Raw genomic sequence first — 20,805 nt, 5'->3', positions numbered from 1 at the left:
TGTCGATTTAAAGAATGCGATTCAAATTAGCTGTAATCTGTGTACCATCATCTTCCGAGGCGGATAAGAGTCTCTGGTAGACTTTCCCTATACAACCCCGCCCTGAAGTCTGGCAGATTGCCCGTAATACCTCAGTTGTAGAGGGTAGGGCTAGCAAGCCTTCCCCTCGAATGAAAACATTCCTTTCTTGCAAGTATTTAAAAAATGAGTTATGAGCTACCTCAAATTCTTCTTTCAGTGATGAAAATGACCTAAAGCCGTGTTCGTCATATAACTGCCCTGTGTTATACCACACTGTTGCCACATTCTCCCCACAGAGTCAGAAGATATACCAGGAAGCCTCGGGTTACTCCATAGAAACATGAATTCGTGTAAATCTGGCAGTGCAAAGGCTTTGTAGATGTCTTGCCAAATGCGGGTAATATTTCTGACTATTTTAAATCGAATTCTCTTATAGTAATTCGGGTCGGACATTTGATGTAATAAAAACGCCGTATTTGGACCACAGGCCAACTGATACGCAAAACAAGCCTTTCCCACTTCGGGTCCCTTATGTAAACTCTGGATCCGGTTAACAATAGCAGCACAAAAATAGGCTTTGAAGTCAGGGAGTATAAAAGCACCTTGTTCATAAGTTAGCTTGTTGTACTTAAGAGCTCTCCTCGCCCTGCGATAGCCCCATATATAACTACCAATAACACTGTCAAGCCGCTTAAAAAATGACAAAGGAACTCTTAGTGGAATAGCGCGGAACAGGTAAAGAAATTTTGGTAAAATATTAATTTTTACTATATTGCACCTCCCAATGATAGTCAGTGGTAGCTTATGCCACCTACGCAAATCTGCAGCAACTTTTTGAGCAGCGGCTCATAGTTTAAAGTGATAAGATCATCAGTACGACAACTGAGACAAACTCCTAAATAAGTAGCAGATCTAGTAATACCTAGCGAGAGTGGGGCAGATGCAGGTACAAAATTTAGAATTGACTGTGTCTTGTTTAAGTTAAGCTTGTATCCAGAAAAAGATCCGAAACGTTGTGCCTCTTGGGTTATCACTGTTATAGCTTCCACTGGTATATATAGAGATGTCGTCTGCATAAGTAGACTTTTAAAACCATACCATTGAAGGACACTGGTGAAATAAAAACATTATGGAGCAAATGCCTAATAAAGGGCTCAATGTAGAGAGCAAATAATAGGGGGGGGATAGCGGACATCCCTGCCTCGTGACCCTCTGAATACTAAAAGAAGAGGATACGAGACCATTAAGCCTGATAACAGCAGTTGGTTTACAATATAGTTTCTGTACCGCTGGGACAAACCTCTGACCGAGACCTAGAGATATCATTGTATGCCATAGAGACCCCAGGCCACTCGGTCAAAGGCCTTCTCGGCGTCCAACATCAACATCCCAATCTGCTGGTCTAAATGGCTAGATACATCAAATGCTGCAATAGCTGTATTTATGTGTGCTGTAGTATCCCCACCCAGAACAAAACCATGCTATTGTTCTGATACTAATACGTGGATCGGGGGATAAGCGGAATTTTTTTTAGCGTCATCATTAATTAGGGATATCAGTCGGTATGAGGTCATATCCTCCACAGGTTTACCCTTTTTTCGGAAAACAATTATATTAGTTTTGTTCCACGAGGGAGGCGCGTCTCCACCTTGCAGTATCTCATTGACCAACTCAAGAAAAAACGGGGTCAGTACATCCCTAAAGGTTTTGTGAAACTCAAGCGGGATAGTATCTTCGCCAACCGCTTTGCCAGAGGGTAGTGCCCAAATTGCTGTAGTCCGCATTTCTGTACAATACCAAGTTTTGGGATGGATCCAAAACAGGCAATGCACTTTCTTGTTTATAATTAGGGCTCCCGGTTTTATGGTATTTATTTTTTTGCCATTTCCGTCTGTATTTATCCATATTTATTTTTTGGGCATTTTATCTGTATTTATCCATATTTATTTTTCCCACAAGTAAAAGACGACGTTGCAGCTAGTATTTTTCCACATTTATTTAAATTGACAATGCACACATGCACTTGTTTGTTATTGGTGAACACATACGCCTAAAAGTGCTATCAAAAGCCATTTGTCTCAGAGCCTTGCAGTTTCTGTCATCGGCACAGAGTGCCACATCGTCTCCCACACTGAACACCATAGGGCCTCACTGAGAAAAACTCACACTGCCTTCAGGTACAACCTAATTGTGCCCAGCTCTAAACACCTAGAAGCATCTCAATTCAAATTATGCAGTAAACAAGAGTAATATGCAGCCTGAAAAAGCATGCCTGTCTGTGCCCAACACTGCTTTCTAAATTGCATGTTATCATTTTTTAATTGGGAAAAATATCGGGATTTTCCATACCCTAACTGACACAGATTGCACAGTGAGGGTGGCTTGCACTTTACTGTTTCCTTATAATTCCAAAAAACAAAAAAAACAAAAATCACCATACATCCTCGTGCATCAAACCCATTCTGCCACTCATACCTCTCCCATATCTCTCCATATAACTTCAATCTCCCTCCCAAACTCCCATCTTGTCCATCTTCTCATTTTACTAATGACGCTTTCAGCCTTTCACCCCTCTACTATACCCCGTACTCCAGTCCTTTCATGGAAACCACAACTACCACAATGCACTACCCAATGCCGTTCTGCTTTCTAGCTATCCTCGTGAATCAAACCCATTCCACCACTCGTTCCCCCTTTTCTCTCTCCAAGTCACTGACATCTGACTACAAATCTCACATTTTTCCCTTCTCCTGATAATATGTAATGAGTTTGCCACCTCCTCAATGCAAACTGACACGATCGTGCCCCTCTCCTCTCTAGCCGTATGCCTCCAATCTGTGCGCCGAGCTCCCATCTACCCCATCTATCAGTTCCGTAAAATGAATTACCACAGTTCAACTAGTCTTGTATCAGCCACGGTCCTTAAGATGTCACATGTGCACTTGTAACTGGAGAGAGTTCAATCCAACTCTTCACTGTCTCCGTACTGATATGTTAATCTTGATTGAAATAACACCTGTAAAAGTCTTCAACTGCGTGCAACCCTCCTTCAGGACAGAGAAATTGTAAGCATGAAAGATTGTTGAGGATGCACTCCTTGCCTTAAATAGTCCAAGTCCGGGCTGAGACGGCCTCCCCTGCGCACACAGTTTTTGTGCTGCCAGCCGCACCCGAGTACTTCACAGGTCTTTAAAAGACCATTCACTTGTTTACGAGGCTTTTTTGTGACAACGTCCGCGGCGATACTTACTCTGTGGTGAGCAATCACCATACCATCCTATTTTTTTGTAACTCTCTGCTGGAGCACGGCAGCGCCGCCAAATGTGCTAGTATTTTCCCGTTTTTACATATAAATACAGACCAAGGAAAACTTGTTTTCCGTCTCTATTTATATGTAAAATTCAGTGTAAACGGAAAACCGGGAGCCCTATATATAATCTATAGCCATTTGATGATTAAATCTGGCTGACTCATTATACAGATTGGCATAGAATATCCTATTCTATTTGCTCAATTATATTTTGGGATTTAAAGAAAATGGGGCCATCTGCATCATTAATTTGCTTAACATGTGACTTGGCCTTCTGATTTGCAAGTTGGTAGGCCAAAACGTATCCCACCCACTCTCCATACTCATACTGTTTCGTTTTGAACTTAGAAAAGTTGTTGGCTACTTTGTCCTTTAGCCTTCTACTGAGCTTCACTCTTATATCAATGAGCTGTATATATTGGTAGTTCGCCAGTGTCCTTCAAGGCAATCGCTCGTGCATGTAGCTGCTCTAAATCAGTGTATAACCTATGCTCGTTTTCTAACTGACTAACATTAAGCCGATTCTGCTTAACAATGTATTGGAGTGTAGCCCCTCTCAACTATGCCTTTAAGCAATCCCAGACTATTGCAAAGGATGCAGTATATAGATTATTTACTATGAATTCCTTCAGTATCTCTTGCATATAGGTTACGTAGTCAGTGTTACAGAGATAGTGCCTAGGAAACGAGAATTCTCTTGCTTGTTCTTTCGCCTCAGAACTGAAATGTACAGTAAGCATAATGGGAGTATGGTCTGATGTTACTTTGGGACATACCACCATGGAGGAATTGTCCAACAGAGCATAGTTAGTAAAGATCATATCAATTCTGGAGTACTGTTTGTGAGGATGAGAAAAGGTGTACCCCGGTGTTGTACGAAAAAGTTTTCTCCAGACATCCTCCAATTGATGTATATGAAGCAAATCTTGTATAGCTGCCCTCACCTGAGCCATTCTAACTCTTTCTGCAGTATTTGTAGTGTCAATTTTCTTGTCTAAGATACAGTTAAAATCTCCCATAACTATGGGGTCTCCAGCCCATTCCAATAGGTCAGAGTATAAAAAAGAGATAACCTCAGGGCAATCGACGTTAGGGCCATAAACCATACATGCTGTCACCTTATGACAAAAAATTAAGAGCTGAGCAATTGCCCATCTTCCCCTGGAAACCTTTATTGTGCAATGTTTGGCCTTCAATAAAGCAACCCCACGGATAGATGCCAACTGTGACGTACACACAATCAAATCACAGCCAAGTTCCTTGAAATTAGTTCTATCTTTAAAGGCCAAATGTGTTTCAGCAAGTCCGACTATATGAGGCTTAAACACCTTGAGTTCTTCAGCTACCAGTCGTCTTTTACTAGCCTGGTTCAGCCCACAGACGTTCCAACTCATAAATTTCACACTCAGCATTATATAATCTTTGTAGTTTCCAATCGTTCTCCATCCACAAGAAAATACATTTTTCCCTTAAACCTGTGCTCAATGCTCTGTTTGTACACTTTCTGTGCTTTTTTAACTGCGACGTGGCTATTTAACCCCCCCTTTCCCCACAAACCTCCCCACCTTCACCCATCCCTTCGACTTCCAACCCCCTCACCCCGTGTCTTGGAAAAGGAATCACCCCCCTTCTTTACTGACCTGATGTCACAGCATATGGAAGACGCCCCACCCACCCCTGACCCCCGTTCATATTATGCCTTGATGAGACATCAAATCAAACATTAAGAGTAGGCTGCCACTTAAAGAGTGCCTTTTTCGCCTCCTGCTCATTAAAAAAAAAATGTGTACGACCATCCTTAGTGACTTTTAAGCGAGCAGGCTCCTGTAAAAAAACCTGTGTACAGACAGCCTTGAACGAGTCCATAAGTTGGCGGAGCTGCCATCGCCTGTCCATAGTTGACTTGCACAAGTCAGACCTCCCAAAAATTTACATAGTGTCTACTTTGACAGGAGTCGTAGGCCGAGCCTTAAAAAAAAATTGCCTGATGAAGCAAAAAATTGCCCAAAAATACAAGAATAGGCCTAGCAACATTTGTTTTGGCTTGGCTGCCTTGTGGAAGGAATAGCGGCCGTCTGTGCGCTCTCTGAACTTGTGTGCCCAGTCTTCTAAGTCAGAGAAGTATCGAAGGATTAGACTAATTGTTATAATCAAGAAAGAGAGTCTATCATAAACATAAGGACTCAGTAAAAACTCTCTCCACAATTTATAGCATTCATAAAAATCATTTATAAGAGACCATTCCAAAATGCCATTACATACAGATATCTAGGACATATGACTTATCTTCATCTCCATTGTCTTTTCATCAGTTCAAATTTCGAAATAGAAGGACAATTATTCTTATCATTGGGGGGCTTTTGTTTATTAGCTGGACATGGAGTTCAGCATTTGTATTTAACCCACATGGATTTTCTGCACCAATCATTATAATCCAACTTGACCCTGACCTTCGTACATTCAATTCACGATCACCACCACTTGGTTTGGTTGTTGAATACCATAACAAAACAAACGTGCTCATGTCCCCATTGTATTTGTCCTACATGTGGTTTGCAATGACATAGGTAAAAAGCCTGTATATGTTGCAGAATTCGAAGCTTCAATTTATTGATGGTACTCCCTATGTATTTCATTCCACATTCTCATTCTAATACATATATCACAAGTGCACTTTCACAATGTATATATTCCTTGATATTTGTAGTCTTTCCATCTACTATATTGAAAGTAGTTCTATTGTCACCCCATTGCAAGCTTTGCATTTTTTCCATTTGTAAAAACCATGTTTCTTGGTGGGTAACCAGTTAGATGTTGGTCTCTGGTTGGTCAAAAAACTTTGAACCAAAATATCGACCAGTGATGCCAATTTTTGATATGTTATATTTGGATGGTTCAGAAGATGATCTTTTAGGTCTTCATCTTGTTCCAAAATCTTCCAATTGCTCTTAATAAATGTTTTGATCTCCTTTTCGGATTCGTTAAAATCCATGATGTATCTGGTTTTCCCATTTTCCATTGAATTCTTTTTCTTTTTTGGTATCAAAAGATTGTGTCTATTCCTTTGTTTGGTTCTCTTTAGGCCAACAACTAAAACTAACAAGCATTTGCAATGCTAAAGGTCTCGCATTTACGCGATTTTGAGCTATTGACATTGCAAATAACAATGCCTTTTATTTTTGTTTTAAAAACATAAATTAAAAGGCATTGTCATTTACAATGCCAATAGCTTAAACTTGCATAAATGCGTGACCTATTGCATTTCAAATGCTTGTTAGAACTGCCGCGGCTGAACACCGGTAGGACCCGGCCCACTCAAATCACTGTCTGTACTCAATAGTACACTCCAATGCCCTCCCCTGGGGAGTAGTACAGCCCCCTGTAACACCTGCGGTGCACCCACCTTCTCATTAGGGGCGCATCCCCATTCAGTGTAAAATCTATGAATATCTCTGAGATGTAGAGTATCAGGTGCCCCTTACGGTATTCTACAGGACATAGGGGTGGGGGGTTTATCATACTGCGTTATGTCCCTGGCCCTCCTCTCGCGCACTCCGCTCAGCCTACCCCACACTCTCTTTGGAGTGCCCCTGTTGAGGCGCTGCAGCCTGCAGATGAGACTCTCTCATCCACCTTGGCTAAGAGCAGTTTATCTCCTCAGTAGCCACCCTTAGTAAGTACCTCGTGGAGCTCCCGGCCTGGAAATGAGGTAATGAGACCAAAGGACGACAATGGGCGGATGACTGGCTCGGGGAGATAACGCTATCCTCAGGCACCAGGGGACGCGATGGCCCTGACTGTGTGTCCGAGTGCCATTCAAAGCAAATGCGCGTTAGAGCCAATGCGTTTAATAAGCAGAATCCATTTCAGGTCTGAGGCCTGCCATAGAAACAGAGAAGCGAAGGTGGGGGTCCAACAAGCAGCATGCGCTACCTGCCCCTCGCGCAGACCGGCTCCTGCCGCAACCTTGCGCATGCGCCGCTGCCATGTTTATGTCAGGCAGAGATGCGCGACAAAAAGAAAGTGCGATCTGGCAGACGAAAACGGCAGTTAGTGGCTGCTGCTTCTGGACTACACGGAAGTCAGTTTGTCATCAACAGCCAGTAAAAAGCCAGCTAACAGGAGCTGTGCCAACATTCACCAAATGGCAAGCGGCAGGAGAAACTACCGGCTACTTTCCAACACATACAGATTACTTGATGCCTCGTAGAGGCAGTGCATGCGCTGCCTATGCGAGATCTCAAAAAGGGTAGCCATATCTTAAGAACCTTGGGGCCATCTCTCTTTACTGTTCGCCAAAGTCTTTCTCCTCCAAGCAGTTCCTTTTCACTCTTAAAAATTTTCCATACGGTATACTCCATCTACCATCGCCATGATATAATCTTGTTTCCAAGGGATCGCATTTATTCTGTTTAGAAAATCCATTGAATCTCTAATGCAAGACGGAAAACTAGACACGTATAGAAATAAAAATACATCTACAAATCTAGAGGCATTCTCTAATAACGATTTGTAAGAACTGACAATGGGGTGATCCGGCCGGTTGTTCTTATGTACTTTTGGGAGAAAGTGTATGCTAGGTAATATCAATTGCTCATTTCTTGATCATGCCATTCTCTCACTGAAAAATCTGCATTATTTCTTTCATTGGATCTTTTGTTAACCTTTCATAATGATCATGATAATTCAGCTGCTTTTTTGCCTCTAACATGTACATGTCCTTGTCCATAAGCACGATATTCCCACCTGTATCGGAAGTTTAAATATAATATCCTGGTTTCCTTGTAGTTATTTCAAAGCAGTCCAATCATTCTTAGTCATGTTTCCTTTACAACCATAGTGTCGTGCCTTATTTCCTTTTGTTGCTATATTCCTAAGGCCATCAAAAACTAGCTCTTGAAAGAGGTCACTTTTGTTCTGAGGTGGTAATTGGGGGCAAATCTAGATGTATTCTCCCTTCTGCTGCTCATGAATATGCATGTGTCTATATTCATTGTTGTGCACAATTCTTGATCAGTAAAGGAGTTGGTACTGCCCTCATCTCCCTCAATACGCAATTCATCTTCTAGATCAGTGAGTATTCTCAATTGTAGTATATCATGTCCCATTAAAATAGACAATGCTTGAAGTTTGTCCTCTGTCAATTTTTTATGTTTTCTTGTTTTAAAGTGTTTCCTTAATTTCAATTTTCTAAAGAATTTATAGAGATCGATCCTCGCACTCGGCAAATCTGTACCGATATCGGGACAAAAAGAGAGACCTTTGCTAAGTAATTCCTGATGTTTAATTTCTAATGGCCTACTTTTTTTTTTTAACTCTTTTTATTAAAGAAACGAGAGGTGGCATTACAGATATCAGGTGTCACACTATAAAATACAGTACAGTAATAGGCGAGGGGATTTAGCTTTGCAAATAATCAATTATAAAGGAACATGGGACGTCATCATACTCACGCATATGAGAAGGATAAACAACGTGTAGACGATCTAGTACGAATCACATCCGTAAGACCAACCCACCAAGATACAGGAGTATTAGAGCCCGTGTAGACACCCAGACGAATAAGGAATCAGTGAAGGATAAACAGCCCGCCTCTCATAGAAGGAAAAAGGAAAGAAAAAGGGCCATAGAACAAAATAAAGGCAAAATAATAAACCCCCCCCTAACCCCCCACCCTGCACCCCTGCAATGGCTACGGCCTACCCCACTAGCAGCTTGCCTGTCGCCTAGAAACTTACCCTAAAAGAAGGAAAGAAGCGGAGGAGGAGAATTAAAACACACTCCCGGTCTCCCTTACCCCCCGCCAGAAGTGACCACCCGAAACATGATCAATACAGTATGTAGCAAAGTATGTAATCAAACCGGGGGAGTATAGCAAAAACCACCCAACTCCCGCGACGTTATAGGTCACAATCCCGGCATCGGATCAAGGCATTTTATCAAGCCATAGCAGTCAGATTCAACCCTGGCCAGTACGGTTCTTTATGAGAGCCCTTATCACCCAAACCACAATCACAATGGAAAAATCAGAGCGTTCATAAAAGTTCAAGTCAGTGCAGTAGGATCGAGAACAGGATAAAAGTTCACGATATCCACAAATCAGGCGAGGAGAGGTGTGAAAGGATAGCGAATCTCTCCAATAGTCGCTGAGGAACTCGTTACGGCACTTAAGACTGTCCATGTCCATGGTTGGCGGAATAGGGATCGAGCAGGAGAAGCTGACGATAGTCACAGGCGCGCTAGCCGTTATTTGGGAATCAACAAAGCACATGAAATCTGGCTTCCACACGGGGTCCTCAATCTCAAGCATATACTGCTCCACGGGTACCACAGCTTGCTGAAAACATACCGAAAAGTCGTTCTCTGGTTTCAGACAGATGTTATCCACTGTTACAAACAGTTTCTGGAATAAGGCGGTGATGTGCGAGTAGAGCGCCCCAATGGCGGCCATTACGGTCTGCAGCGATGGTGTGCCTTCCGTCCCCTCAATCCCCTCTCGCGAATCGACAGAGCAGGACTTGAACCCCGGAGGTCGACTACTCCGGGGTAACAGGCACACACGAAGCCGATGACAACAGTGGGCGCTCTCCGCCTAGCAATATCGACACCTTCGCCGCTAGCGAGGGCCCAAGCCCGTCCACCCCGGGAAGCTAGCGGAGGCTCCGGGCGTCGGACCCCCGATCCCAGCAACCGGTGCGTCACGCTGCTGTGTCCTCGGTGTAAACAGTTCACAGAGTCGCCATCCAAAACAAGCAAATTGTGTCCCAGTTCGGGAGACCGGACGCAGCCCAGGTCCCGCGGCCGATGTTGTTCAACTCTAACCCGGATGGGCTAGAAATCGAGGCCCCGGCTTCCACGCTGAGTTAGGCCGAGAATGGAACACGGCGTATCTTCGTCACCCGACAAGATGGAAATTTCGGGATTGCACCTTCAGAATCAGAAACGCCTCATGTGCGCGGGAGTCTGGTGGGAGTTCAGGATCGATTGCAGGATATACGAGCTGCTGGGGGAGGTCGGCGGAGCCGGTAGCTTACGCGGCCATCTTGCTTGCTAGCGTAGCTCCTCCTCTAATGGCCTACTTGAAAGAGTGATCACTGGATCATCTTCCATTGTTATTTTGTGCTTCATCAAATTTCTTTCCTCCTCTACCACGTTTTCCTCTTCCTCTTCCTACTCCTTCTTGTTGTTTTTGATTTGATTGATTCATTGAGCCCCAGTTTTGTAGGAGTTGAGGAGGTACCTTCATCACCGGTGCAAACTTCTGAGCTCTCCACACTTGATGGTGGATCTGCTATGTCTCACATCTGATCCATTCTTTGTCTGGTATGAAGTGCATCATATTGAAAAAATGTAGATTCTCCGCATTGCATAGTCTGTTTTATCCCTGTTCAATTTTTACAATTTGTTCATTTGCACCTCCTTTTTATTCTTACCTATTCTTTTTTCCAGTTCTTCAAACACTTTTTTACCTTTCTCTGTTTCAACATATTTTTCCAGATTTTTCTAGATCTTTTATTCTTTTAGAGGTATTTGACAGCTTGCGTTCTGCATTGATGATTAATATATTCAATAATTTTATGGAGCATTCCATGGTGTCTGATTGCCATTTAACTAACAGGTACGGATCCATATCATTGTGGGTAGGTAACACCAATATTTGCAGACCTCTAGGAACCTGTTGACATTCAATATATCTTCTCAGGGTTACATTTTCCGACCAATTATTTGGTTCAATCACTATCATTTATTCAGGGTCTTTCATTATTCTTTTTGGATCACCATCTTGTTCCCCATGTGAGCCATGCGGGTTTATCATCATTTAACCACATACACTACTGTTAGAAAACATTTCTTTTGCTGCTTGTTCTCGTTTACTAAATCTGTTAGCCATGATTAAGACGCAGCCATGTGTGTGTGTGTGTGTGTGTCTCACCCACTGGGCAAAATGGAAGCGTGGAAGTCAAAAGTGACGCTGCAATAGCAATTAAAGTTCCGCCACAGTGGGCGTGGTCTGAAGTGCATTCCGGTAGTTTGAGTCTAGTGTTTTTAAACCCATCGTGGGTACCTCCCATAACGTTCCTAACATTGTATCTGCCTTGAGTAGGTTCACAAGCAACATGCCAGGTGAGTAATTTGCCTTCTGTGTGGCCACCAATTGTAACACGTTGCTCTGTTAGCGCCTCTTATTTTCCCATTGGTGCTGTAGACTCGTGTTGTCAGTGGGGGGGCTTTCCGTGACTGAGGCAGGCCACTGCATATTCCAATCACAAACACCCAAAATTGGAAGGCCTCACGTAGCGTGTTGTTAATTCCTTTATTAGCACCCTGCAGAATACAAACACAGCAGTTCAAGCGTCAGTGTGCCTCGTTTGCCAAATGGTTTCAGGAAACAAATCCATTTCTCACCGACTGGGCAAAATGGAAGCTGGGAAGGCGAAAGTGACGCTGCACTTGCAGCGTGATTTAAAGTTCTGCCGCAGTGGGCGTGGTCTGAGGTGCATTCTGGTAGTTTGAGGCCTGTGTTTTTAAACTCATCGTGGGTACCTCCTTCACGTTCATAACATTGCATCTGCCTTTAGTAGTGCAAGTGCAGCGTCACTTTCGCCTTCCCAGCTTCCATTTTTCATTCCTGTGAGAATACTTGTGGGCATCTGTGAGGGAGTGAGTGTCTATGTGGAACCATGACAGGGTGTGTGAGTGTCTGTGTTGTTCTGTGAGCATGAGAGTATTTGAGTAGGTCTGTGAGTGGTAATGAAAGAATCTGAGTAGGTCTGTGAGTGGGTGTGAGAGTTCCTGTGTGGGTCTTTGAGTGAGTGTGTGATTGTGTGGGGCTCTAACTATTTGTGTGTGGGTCTGTGAGTGGGTGTGTGAGTATTTGAGTAGATCTGTGATGGGTGTGAGAGTGGCTGTGTGGGTCTGTGAGTGGATGTGACTGTCTGAGTAGGTCTGTAAGTGGGTGTGAGAGCGCCTGAATTGACTTGTTAGTGAGTGCGAGAGCACCTGCATGGGTAGTTGAGTGGCTGTGTGAGTATCTAATGATTTTTTTAATTCACCGCAGGATCCGTGGTTCTGTCACGAATGTACACGGGCTTCTCTGTGCCGCACAGTGGATCAGAGGATCTCACACATGGCAAAAAAACATTTGTAGGCAATTTCTTGCCATCATATCTACTTTTGACACCTATGTAACACAATCATGAGGTCAGAGAACCTCTGCCCTGACCTCTTCATATAAATTGAAGCTTACATTTTAGCCTCAGGGACAGTTTCTTGATACATAAATTGGTGGCCGTAACTTTTCTCTCAGGTTGCGGCTAGCCAATTAGGGCCTTGAATGTTTATGTGGATCCGCTATCTGGATCCGGATATCTATATTTCTTTTTCATTTAATACCTCAAAAACTACTGAACAGATTTACACCAAATAACAAAAAGGGCTCTTTCTGGACCAAGAGCTACCCTTCAGCCAGAATTGGTGTAATTCTATCCAGCTGTTTGGGCTATAATCATGTTCAAAATCCCTATATGAAATTGCATTGGGAAAAAGCGTTTTGGGTCCCTCCTTTTTCCCAACCCCCGCTTGACGAATCACCCTGAAACTTTCAACACAGCAGCTAAACTGAGTGTCATAGTAATTCTGAACTTTTCGTGAAGATTCGTAAAATGGTGCCAAAGTTATTGGCTAAACAAAAAACGCCTTTCCTATGGAAACTAGGTCTTAACTACCTTCTGGTGAGTACATGTAAGAGTGTTTGTTTATACAATACTGTTTACCTTGGCGCTCTCTGCTAAATATTTGCCTTTCCCCTCCTGTTTCCCAAGCCCGTTTATGTTGGCTTTTAGAACTGCTAAGCAGTGCTAAAGTGCTTGTGCTCTCCCCTAAATTATGGTATAATTGGCTTACACCTGGTTGGCACATTTAATTTACTTGTAAGTCCCTCATATATGATACTACATGTACCTTGAGCCTGAATGCACCTTGAATGCTGCTAATGGGACTGCAGCACGCATTGTGCCACCCCCTCAAGTAGTCTTTTTAAACATGTCTCAGGCCTGCCACTGCAGCCTGCATACAGTTCTAAACTGTCTATTCGATATGGCAAAATAAACCTTTCGCCTGGCCTAAACCTTCCTTTTTAGTGCATATACACCACCCCTAAAAAGTAGGCCTTTAAAAGCTCATAGGGCAGGGTGCAGTGAAGCAGCAATTCCTCTATTAGGGTGGAGTGTTGCCCACCCTGCTGCCAGGGCGGGAAACATAAAAACTAAAATGGTAATAACATTTTATATTACTATTTTATTCTTCAGTGCAATTGGCCTGCCCGACCCAAGTGTTGGAGTGGGGCCATTGCAGCTGACTGGCAGCAGGTGAGGAGGAGTTTACAGTGCACACACCACTTTGGCTGGCTGTCTTGCAATGGGCAGCTTGCCCTGTGCACTTTAAACATCTTTGACCCGAGCTGAATAAGATAGCTGGTTGGAAAGCAGGCACAGTCCCACGCGCCAACCAATCCTGGCACTTCTCTCATGCTGGTTACCAGCATGAGAGCAGTGTCTGGTATGGTTAGGGGAGTTGGCTCTGACACCCCTTTCTGCCTTTTTGCCTCAGACTGCGTGGCCAGAGAGTATTAGGTAAGTAATTTTTTTAATTTCAAATTGTTTTATTTATCTGTACACACTGTTAGCAAGAGTGAGAAACTCACACTGCCTTCAGCCTCAACTATAGAGCACCTAATTATGGCCCATTATAAACACTGTTCATAACGGACCACAATTAAGAACGTTAGGGTTTCACCTATGGGCATTCCTGGCTTACAAGAGTGGCTGAAAGTGGGTCAATATATTTGCCTGATTACCCTACCACTTTCCAATGCAAGCAGCCACCACTGGTGCATTGTGTTTAGCAAGATGGCCATTTACTTTTAAGTTTTACATGTGCTGGTAGTGAAAAACTCCTAAATTCGTTTTTCACTACTGTGAGGCCTACCTCACCCCTAGTATAACATCAAATGAAATCATTACATTTAATAAGTGATAACTTTTATTTGGGAACAGAAAAAAAAATACCATGTTCGGTGTCTGATGAATCGTAATTTACAATCCTCTTCAATGGTAACGTCGGATTTTAAGTCACAATTTTGAAAATACCACTTTTAGACAGTTAGCATTTTCTTGTCCTACCCATTTATTTGGTGCTTTCAACTTGTGTCTTGGGTCACCTGGCTAGGTGTAGTTGACAGTTGGCCTTTGTATATCCCTCCTAAACAGTGTCACAAAGGGATCCATCCTGCAAGGATGGGAGGGGCGGACCTGCTTTCTTCCCCTCTTACATTTCTAAGGTGCTGCCTCAGAACACTCACGAAGAACGTGACACAAGGCTATTGTCCCTCCAGACACCTTGGGGCCTGGGGAGGGAGGAAGCAAATTCCAGAACCATCCGTGGGGGAAAACTTCAGAAGTTTCTTCCACTTCAAAGCTGGCACCAGGTATGAAAATAGGACTCTCAGACCCACTCTTCAGTTCACTCCTGGCTCTGTGGACGACACCCCAAAGGACTGCCTTGTACTACAGAGGACTGCCCTGCTGCTTGAAGCCTGCCTTGTCCCCTCCGAAGGGCTATAATCTTTTTCTGTTCTTTATTCCAGGCACGTGCTGTTTCAAACCAGATTGTCCGGTTTCCAAACAATGAAATCACACTGGATGATGAACGGTCCCTTACCTTCATGCAGTGGGGTCAGTGGACAGACCATGACCTGGACCTTTCTCCAGACACTCCAGCCAAAACTACCTTTGCTGAGGGCCTGGACTGTGAACACACCTGTGTCAGAGAACCACCTTGCTTTCCATTAAGGGTAATATGCATACCACTGTTCATCATACCACATCTGTATGCATGATAGGATTAGGCTTCCATCAGTTGCTCAACTTCTTTGCATAATGAAACCATTTAACATTGAATGGCCAAGATATTGGTTAAAGAAGCTATAAACGAATGTAATGATTAAATGAAACATTAAGGTTTTTATCTACAGAACAGTGATCATGAGACATCTCCCTATAATCTGCAGATGCCCCAGTCACCCTCCACTTGGATCCTACACCTCTTTCAGATTCAAGGTTCTGTGTCTCTCCAATTGACAGAGTGCTGATGGCTCTGTTATCAGGAAAACCATTGGATGGACTTGATGTTAGAGAAAATTGTATTGGAGAGGCGCCACCATTTTATGTTCATAAAACCACCACAAAACTGTTCATTTTGTAGAGTCACAAACACACCAAAAGGGCCAAGGGAGTTTTTAAGACAGGCTGGTGTTGGCTCCCCAAGCTTCTAATCACAAACACAACAAAATACCCGGGTCTAGGATGCTAAACTAATGAAAAAACTGAACTCAGGAGTCTAGGGATATTCCTTTTTTAGGACGAAAACCATCACCCACCAATTTGTGCATGCTTCATCATAGGGTTCCTCGTCACACCATAAGCAACTGTGGTGTGGGCTACAGTCCCAAATGAATTAGGAGGAGCTCTTTGGATGTTTTTGGTAGGATCCTATATAGGACAGTATTGTGTGTGTATACTGCAAAGTGTACAAGAGAGATGAAAATCAAGTGAATTAAAACGAAATACTCCACAGATGTTAGACTTTATTCTTATCTGTTGGGGGTCGAATTAAAAATCATGCACAAGTGATTTTGCAGGGAGGAGAATTCAATCTGTTGTGGAAATGTTCTATATGGTTAACATGTTTCTGCCATAGGTTTAAGGCCATTCAATAGCACTTAACAATTAGACACTTCTGCCAAACATTGTGAAACACATATCACCCCCCCTCCCCAAAATCGAAACCAATAAGTATGTGAAACAAGTAGCTGCTGGACCCAAAATGGTCGGTGTTTAGTGTCTGCTTGAGTTTAGCTCTGGTGAGGATCTCAGGGTCCTCACCGTTATGTAGATTTAAACAAGCCTTTCACTGTCCGGGGACCGTGAACCAGCCAGCTAGTAAAAGGCTCGCTTAAGGTCACATAATGATGTTTATTTGGGAGTTATAGCCCACTCCACTATTTTTTGTGCATGCTACCTTTGGTGGATGCGGGTTTTCATCCTAAGAAAAGAATATTCCAAGACTCCTGGGTTCAGTTTTTTCCATTAGTTTAGCATCCTAGACCCGAGTATTTTGTTGTTTGCCATTTTATAGAGTCACCACACATATGTTTCTGGGAAAAAGCCTTTAGATCTATCAACGCCTTACTGTCTAAATCCTATTAGTGAAGTATGTGTTCCTTATATAGCAAAATATTTTGGAAGAACCATCTGCTGTTCCTAAAAAATAGCACTCAGTCTGGTGAGGGTTAGGGAACTATACCTTGCTGTCCATCCGACTGGCTAAAATAATGCCACACAGTCTCTTAGGTTTTCTCTGGAACAGATCTTAAACGCTATAGCAAACTTCTGGAGAGCTCTGGATCTCCTAAAGTTTGATGATGTTCAGGGACCATGCAAAACTTCTCCTTCTTAAAACATATTTAAACGTATGATATTCTAGGTTTGTCATCAACTGATAATATGATAGTGTCATAAGGTTGCTATTTTTAACACAGTCTTCATTGTTTTTTATGAACTCTGTTGTTGCATTATTTAGTACAGTACTCTGATGTCATAGCTGGATATTGCTTTGGTTTACAAAATATGTGAAATTAATACATATTATTTATTAGAGATTCCAAATTTTAATCTGAACTCAAACATCAAGATAGCCAGGCTTAAAAAATGCACCTTCCTTGATAAGTCAGGAATGTAAAACCTATAGCCCAGGGAGTGGGATCCTTGGCAGAATTTCAGGATATCCACTAATATAAATTACTTCAATGTACAGTCACGCTGTGCAAATTTGTTGATTGTTATAAATATCCTGAAAATGTTGCACTGCTCCAGTCATTCTGTATTTATGATAGACTACTCTGCTATAGTTTATCTGTCAGGAATTGCTCTCTTATAATAATTAGGGCAGCAATACCTTTACAACCAATAGGCAAAAACAATACCAGCACTATGTCTCCACTTCCAGTAAAATTTCAATGGGGTTCTGTCAATGGATTCCAATTGTCTAACAAATATCTTCGAAATGTTCAAAGTCATTAACCATTTGATACATCCATTGCTATATTGCCACTTGTGACAACTTATTTGCGTGCCCTGAAAATGTTAATCCCTAAAACTAAAACACAGAATCTTCTATTTCAGGGCACAACATTTAAATGCACCCCAGGAAGCTAATAAAAGTTGTTTAACCCGTTCCATGCGCGGTGAATTTTCACGCTGTGCGGGTGTTTTGAAAAGTGGGCAGGATTCGGATGGCCCCCGTCCGTCCTCCTCACACGCCCACCGTGACGCATGACGGCCGGGGGCCGCCATGAGCATGCAAGGGGTTAAAGATTGAATAAACAAATAAATAAATAAATACTGTATAGGATGTCAAGTCCTTCTCAGCCATTAACCTATCCAGGGAACTACCAAAGAGGTTTCAGAGCTCTGCTTTCAATGCTCTTTACAACCAACCTAATTATTCTCTTACTCATGTCCCTATATCTCCAGTTCCAGTAGCCCAATCAATGAACACCACCCTACTGTATCCCTGATTCTTATAATACATCCATGGAAATTTATGATCACTACTTTTAAAGCTTTACCCATAGAACCCATACAAGATTTCTACCTCTACTTTCCCCAAGAGGCATGTTTACATATTCAACTGTGCTAATGCATACAAAGAATGATCAACCTACACCTATGTATAAAAACTCATCCGCTTAGGTTTCAAGCCTTCTCCTTCCATACATGCAACCCACATAAGACCTATACCTTGTAAGCCATTGCCATATCTCGACTGCCAATAACTACACCATAACCCACTACCCTATCTTTGCCTCTAGTAACTCATTTGGTAAGCTCTATCCAAGATAAGTCATCTGAGTACCTACCACATCTCCAGTTCCTACAAAGGGGCATTTATACTCAAATTGCAGTTCACCTTGTGCATTTGTCCTATGGTGTCATCACATCCTATAAAAATTGCCCTAATATTATTTATCAGAATAACAGATCATCTTCTTCTGTGATGTTTTTAATGCAGATTCCACCCAATGATCCAAGGATTTCAAACAGAAGTGACTGCATTCCTTTATTCCGGTCAGCTCCAGCATGCAATGAAGGATCAACTGTTCGTGAACAGATTAATATTCTGACATCATTTATTGATGGTAGCCAGGTGTATGGAAGTGACATGCCAACGGCTACCAGACTTAGGAATATGACAAACCAATTTGGGCTTATGGCTGTTAACCAGAGATTTACTGATAATGGCCGAGAGTATCTTCCCTTTGAAACCATGGGAATAGACTTCTGCGTCCTAACCAACAGATCTTCAGGCATACCCTGTTTCCTGAGTGGTGAGTGGCATCATTTCTGCTTACAGTGGATTTGTGTACTTTCTTTTATATATCACCTTGTGTCACCATCTAGTTCTGTGAATTTGGGGCACCTTCAGGAGGCAAGCGGTAGAAGATCTTAGTCCCTGCTAGGGAAGTATGCAGGCAATAATGCCCTCATCAAGTGGGGACCTCTGGAGTGAAGCACTTTAAATGCTAGATAGAGTGTTTTGAATGTTATCCTTTCCTCAATGAGGAGCCAATGAATGGAGGCCAAGTCATGTTCAGTGGAGGTGTGTTTTGGGACGTTGAGCAGATTTCTTGCTGCCACATTTTGGACGACTTGAGGTCTTTTGATTAAGTACTTAGCCGAACTTAGATAAAGGGAGTTCCAGTTGGGAGAGAACTAGCAATTGAAACACAATTCTTCTGGAGGAGAGGTTGTCGTACAGTTAATACTTTCTATGTAAAACTGTGCGTTTGTTAGACAACATAAACACCAAAAACTGTGCGCAACTGAGTACATGCACACTATCAGGATACTGTAGTCGTGGCTAGATAACAGTGCACCATCTGTACCCCTAACCTAGCAAGGTGAAAGGTGGTATGTGCAACCTTATAACATGACAACCCTGACTCCCCAAGGAAATTATGGAATTAGATCTAGAACCCTTTCATTTGGTAACTCATGCATACCCAAATGGAGATTCAAGAAATAGGCATGTCAAATATTTTTTTAATCAATAAGATTCTTGTGTAAAATATGTGCGCTGCAATTATCAATAGCAGGAATCACAACATAGTAATCTGCATCACAAGAATGGTAAAGAAAATTATCAATAGCCTAACGGCTAGGGCGCTCGACCTCGGACCTGGAGTAACTGGGTTCGAGTCTTGGTAACGATGTCAAACTTCCTGTGATTCTGGGCAAATCACTTAATCTCCCCGTGCCTAACAAAAATGAATGTGTGTCCTAATGTAATGTAACTGGTGCTATGTAAAGCGCTCTGATACCCGATTCGGTTTGGGTCTAGTTCGCGCTATATAAAACTCTGCCAAAAAATAAAAATAAAAATAAAAATTGTGCGGTTACATAGATTATATGCTTGCATATAAGTACAGTTATAGTTATGCTCCTACCTAGCACCCCCTATCCTAGTGAGCCTAGAGTGGATCAATCTGTCAAAATCCCTGAAGGGTGAAGCAACTCCTCTACCTGTTGGTACGTTTAATCTTAGAGCCTCTCTTGGTTTAGAGCTGGGCACCATCCTTATCAGGAGGTAAACAGGATTCAGCTAGGATGCAAAATCCAGCATGGGGCAACCTTAACAGTGTCAGAGAAATGCTCCTCTAACTAAACCAAGGATTGTTGTCATTTATGTAATACACTTCAAAAGTGTTCCCATTCTGAAGTCCCAGTCAGGCTGTCATTATTCATTCTATCCTGACAAATCCGTCGGCAAGCGAATAATAACAAACATCTACATTTTGTGCAGTGTACTTTAGCTTTCGTACAAACTGGCCAAGGCTCTGATTATATGCCCATGAAGAAATTAAAATATAAGCAAATGTCATTTTAGAGAATATTATCATACAGGCATGCAAGAAGATGTGTGTCAAATGTCAACATTCAAGAAAAGATGTCAACTTTAAAACATGGAATTGTTGCCCTTCCCTCTGGAAAGGGTCTCCCCGTAGACTCTCAATAAGCGAAAGAAACGCTTTTCCACTGTTTGTATCAATTCGTTTTAATAAATTCAAATGTACTTTTCCAAGAGTATTCTTTCTTCAGAAGTACAATGTTTTAATCTTCAGCAATCTTCTGAAAAATGGAATATAAATATAATAAAGATTGCTGAAGATTAAAACATTGTACTTCTGAAGAAAGAATACTCTTGGAAAAGTACTTTTGAATGTATTAAAACTAATTGATACAAACAGTGGAAAAGCGTTTCTTTCTCTTATTGAGAGTCTACGGGGAGACCCTTTCTTGAGGGAAGGGCAACAATTCCAGAGTTTGAAGATTTCTGCCCATAGGACAGGAGGCAGC

General features: G+C 42.4%; 1 protein-coding gene across 1 annotated transcript in view; it reads left to right on the top strand.

Annotated features, from left to right (window-relative positions):
- The window catches only part of LOC144822229 (myeloperoxidase-like), a 187,243-nt gene that overhangs the window by 72,598 nt on the left and 93,840 nt on the right, over positions 1-20,805 (top strand). Inside the window, exons 7-8 of the mRNA XM_078679478.1 lie at positions 14,976-15,182; positions 18,461-18,776. Coding sequence (XP_078535604.1) covers positions 14,976-15,182; positions 18,461-18,776 — 523 coding nt within the window. The remainder of the gene's footprint in view (positions 1-14,975; positions 15,183-18,460; positions 18,777-20,805) is intronic.

This window comes from Lissotriton helveticus, chromosome 3_1 (genome assembly GCF_964261635.1).
Source record: "Lissotriton helveticus chromosome 3_1, aLisHel1.1, whole genome shotgun sequence".
Taxonomy (NCBI): Eukaryota; Metazoa; Chordata; class Amphibia; order Caudata; family Salamandridae; genus Lissotriton; species Lissotriton helveticus.
This window is presented reverse-complemented; position numbering and strand designations above follow the sequence as displayed.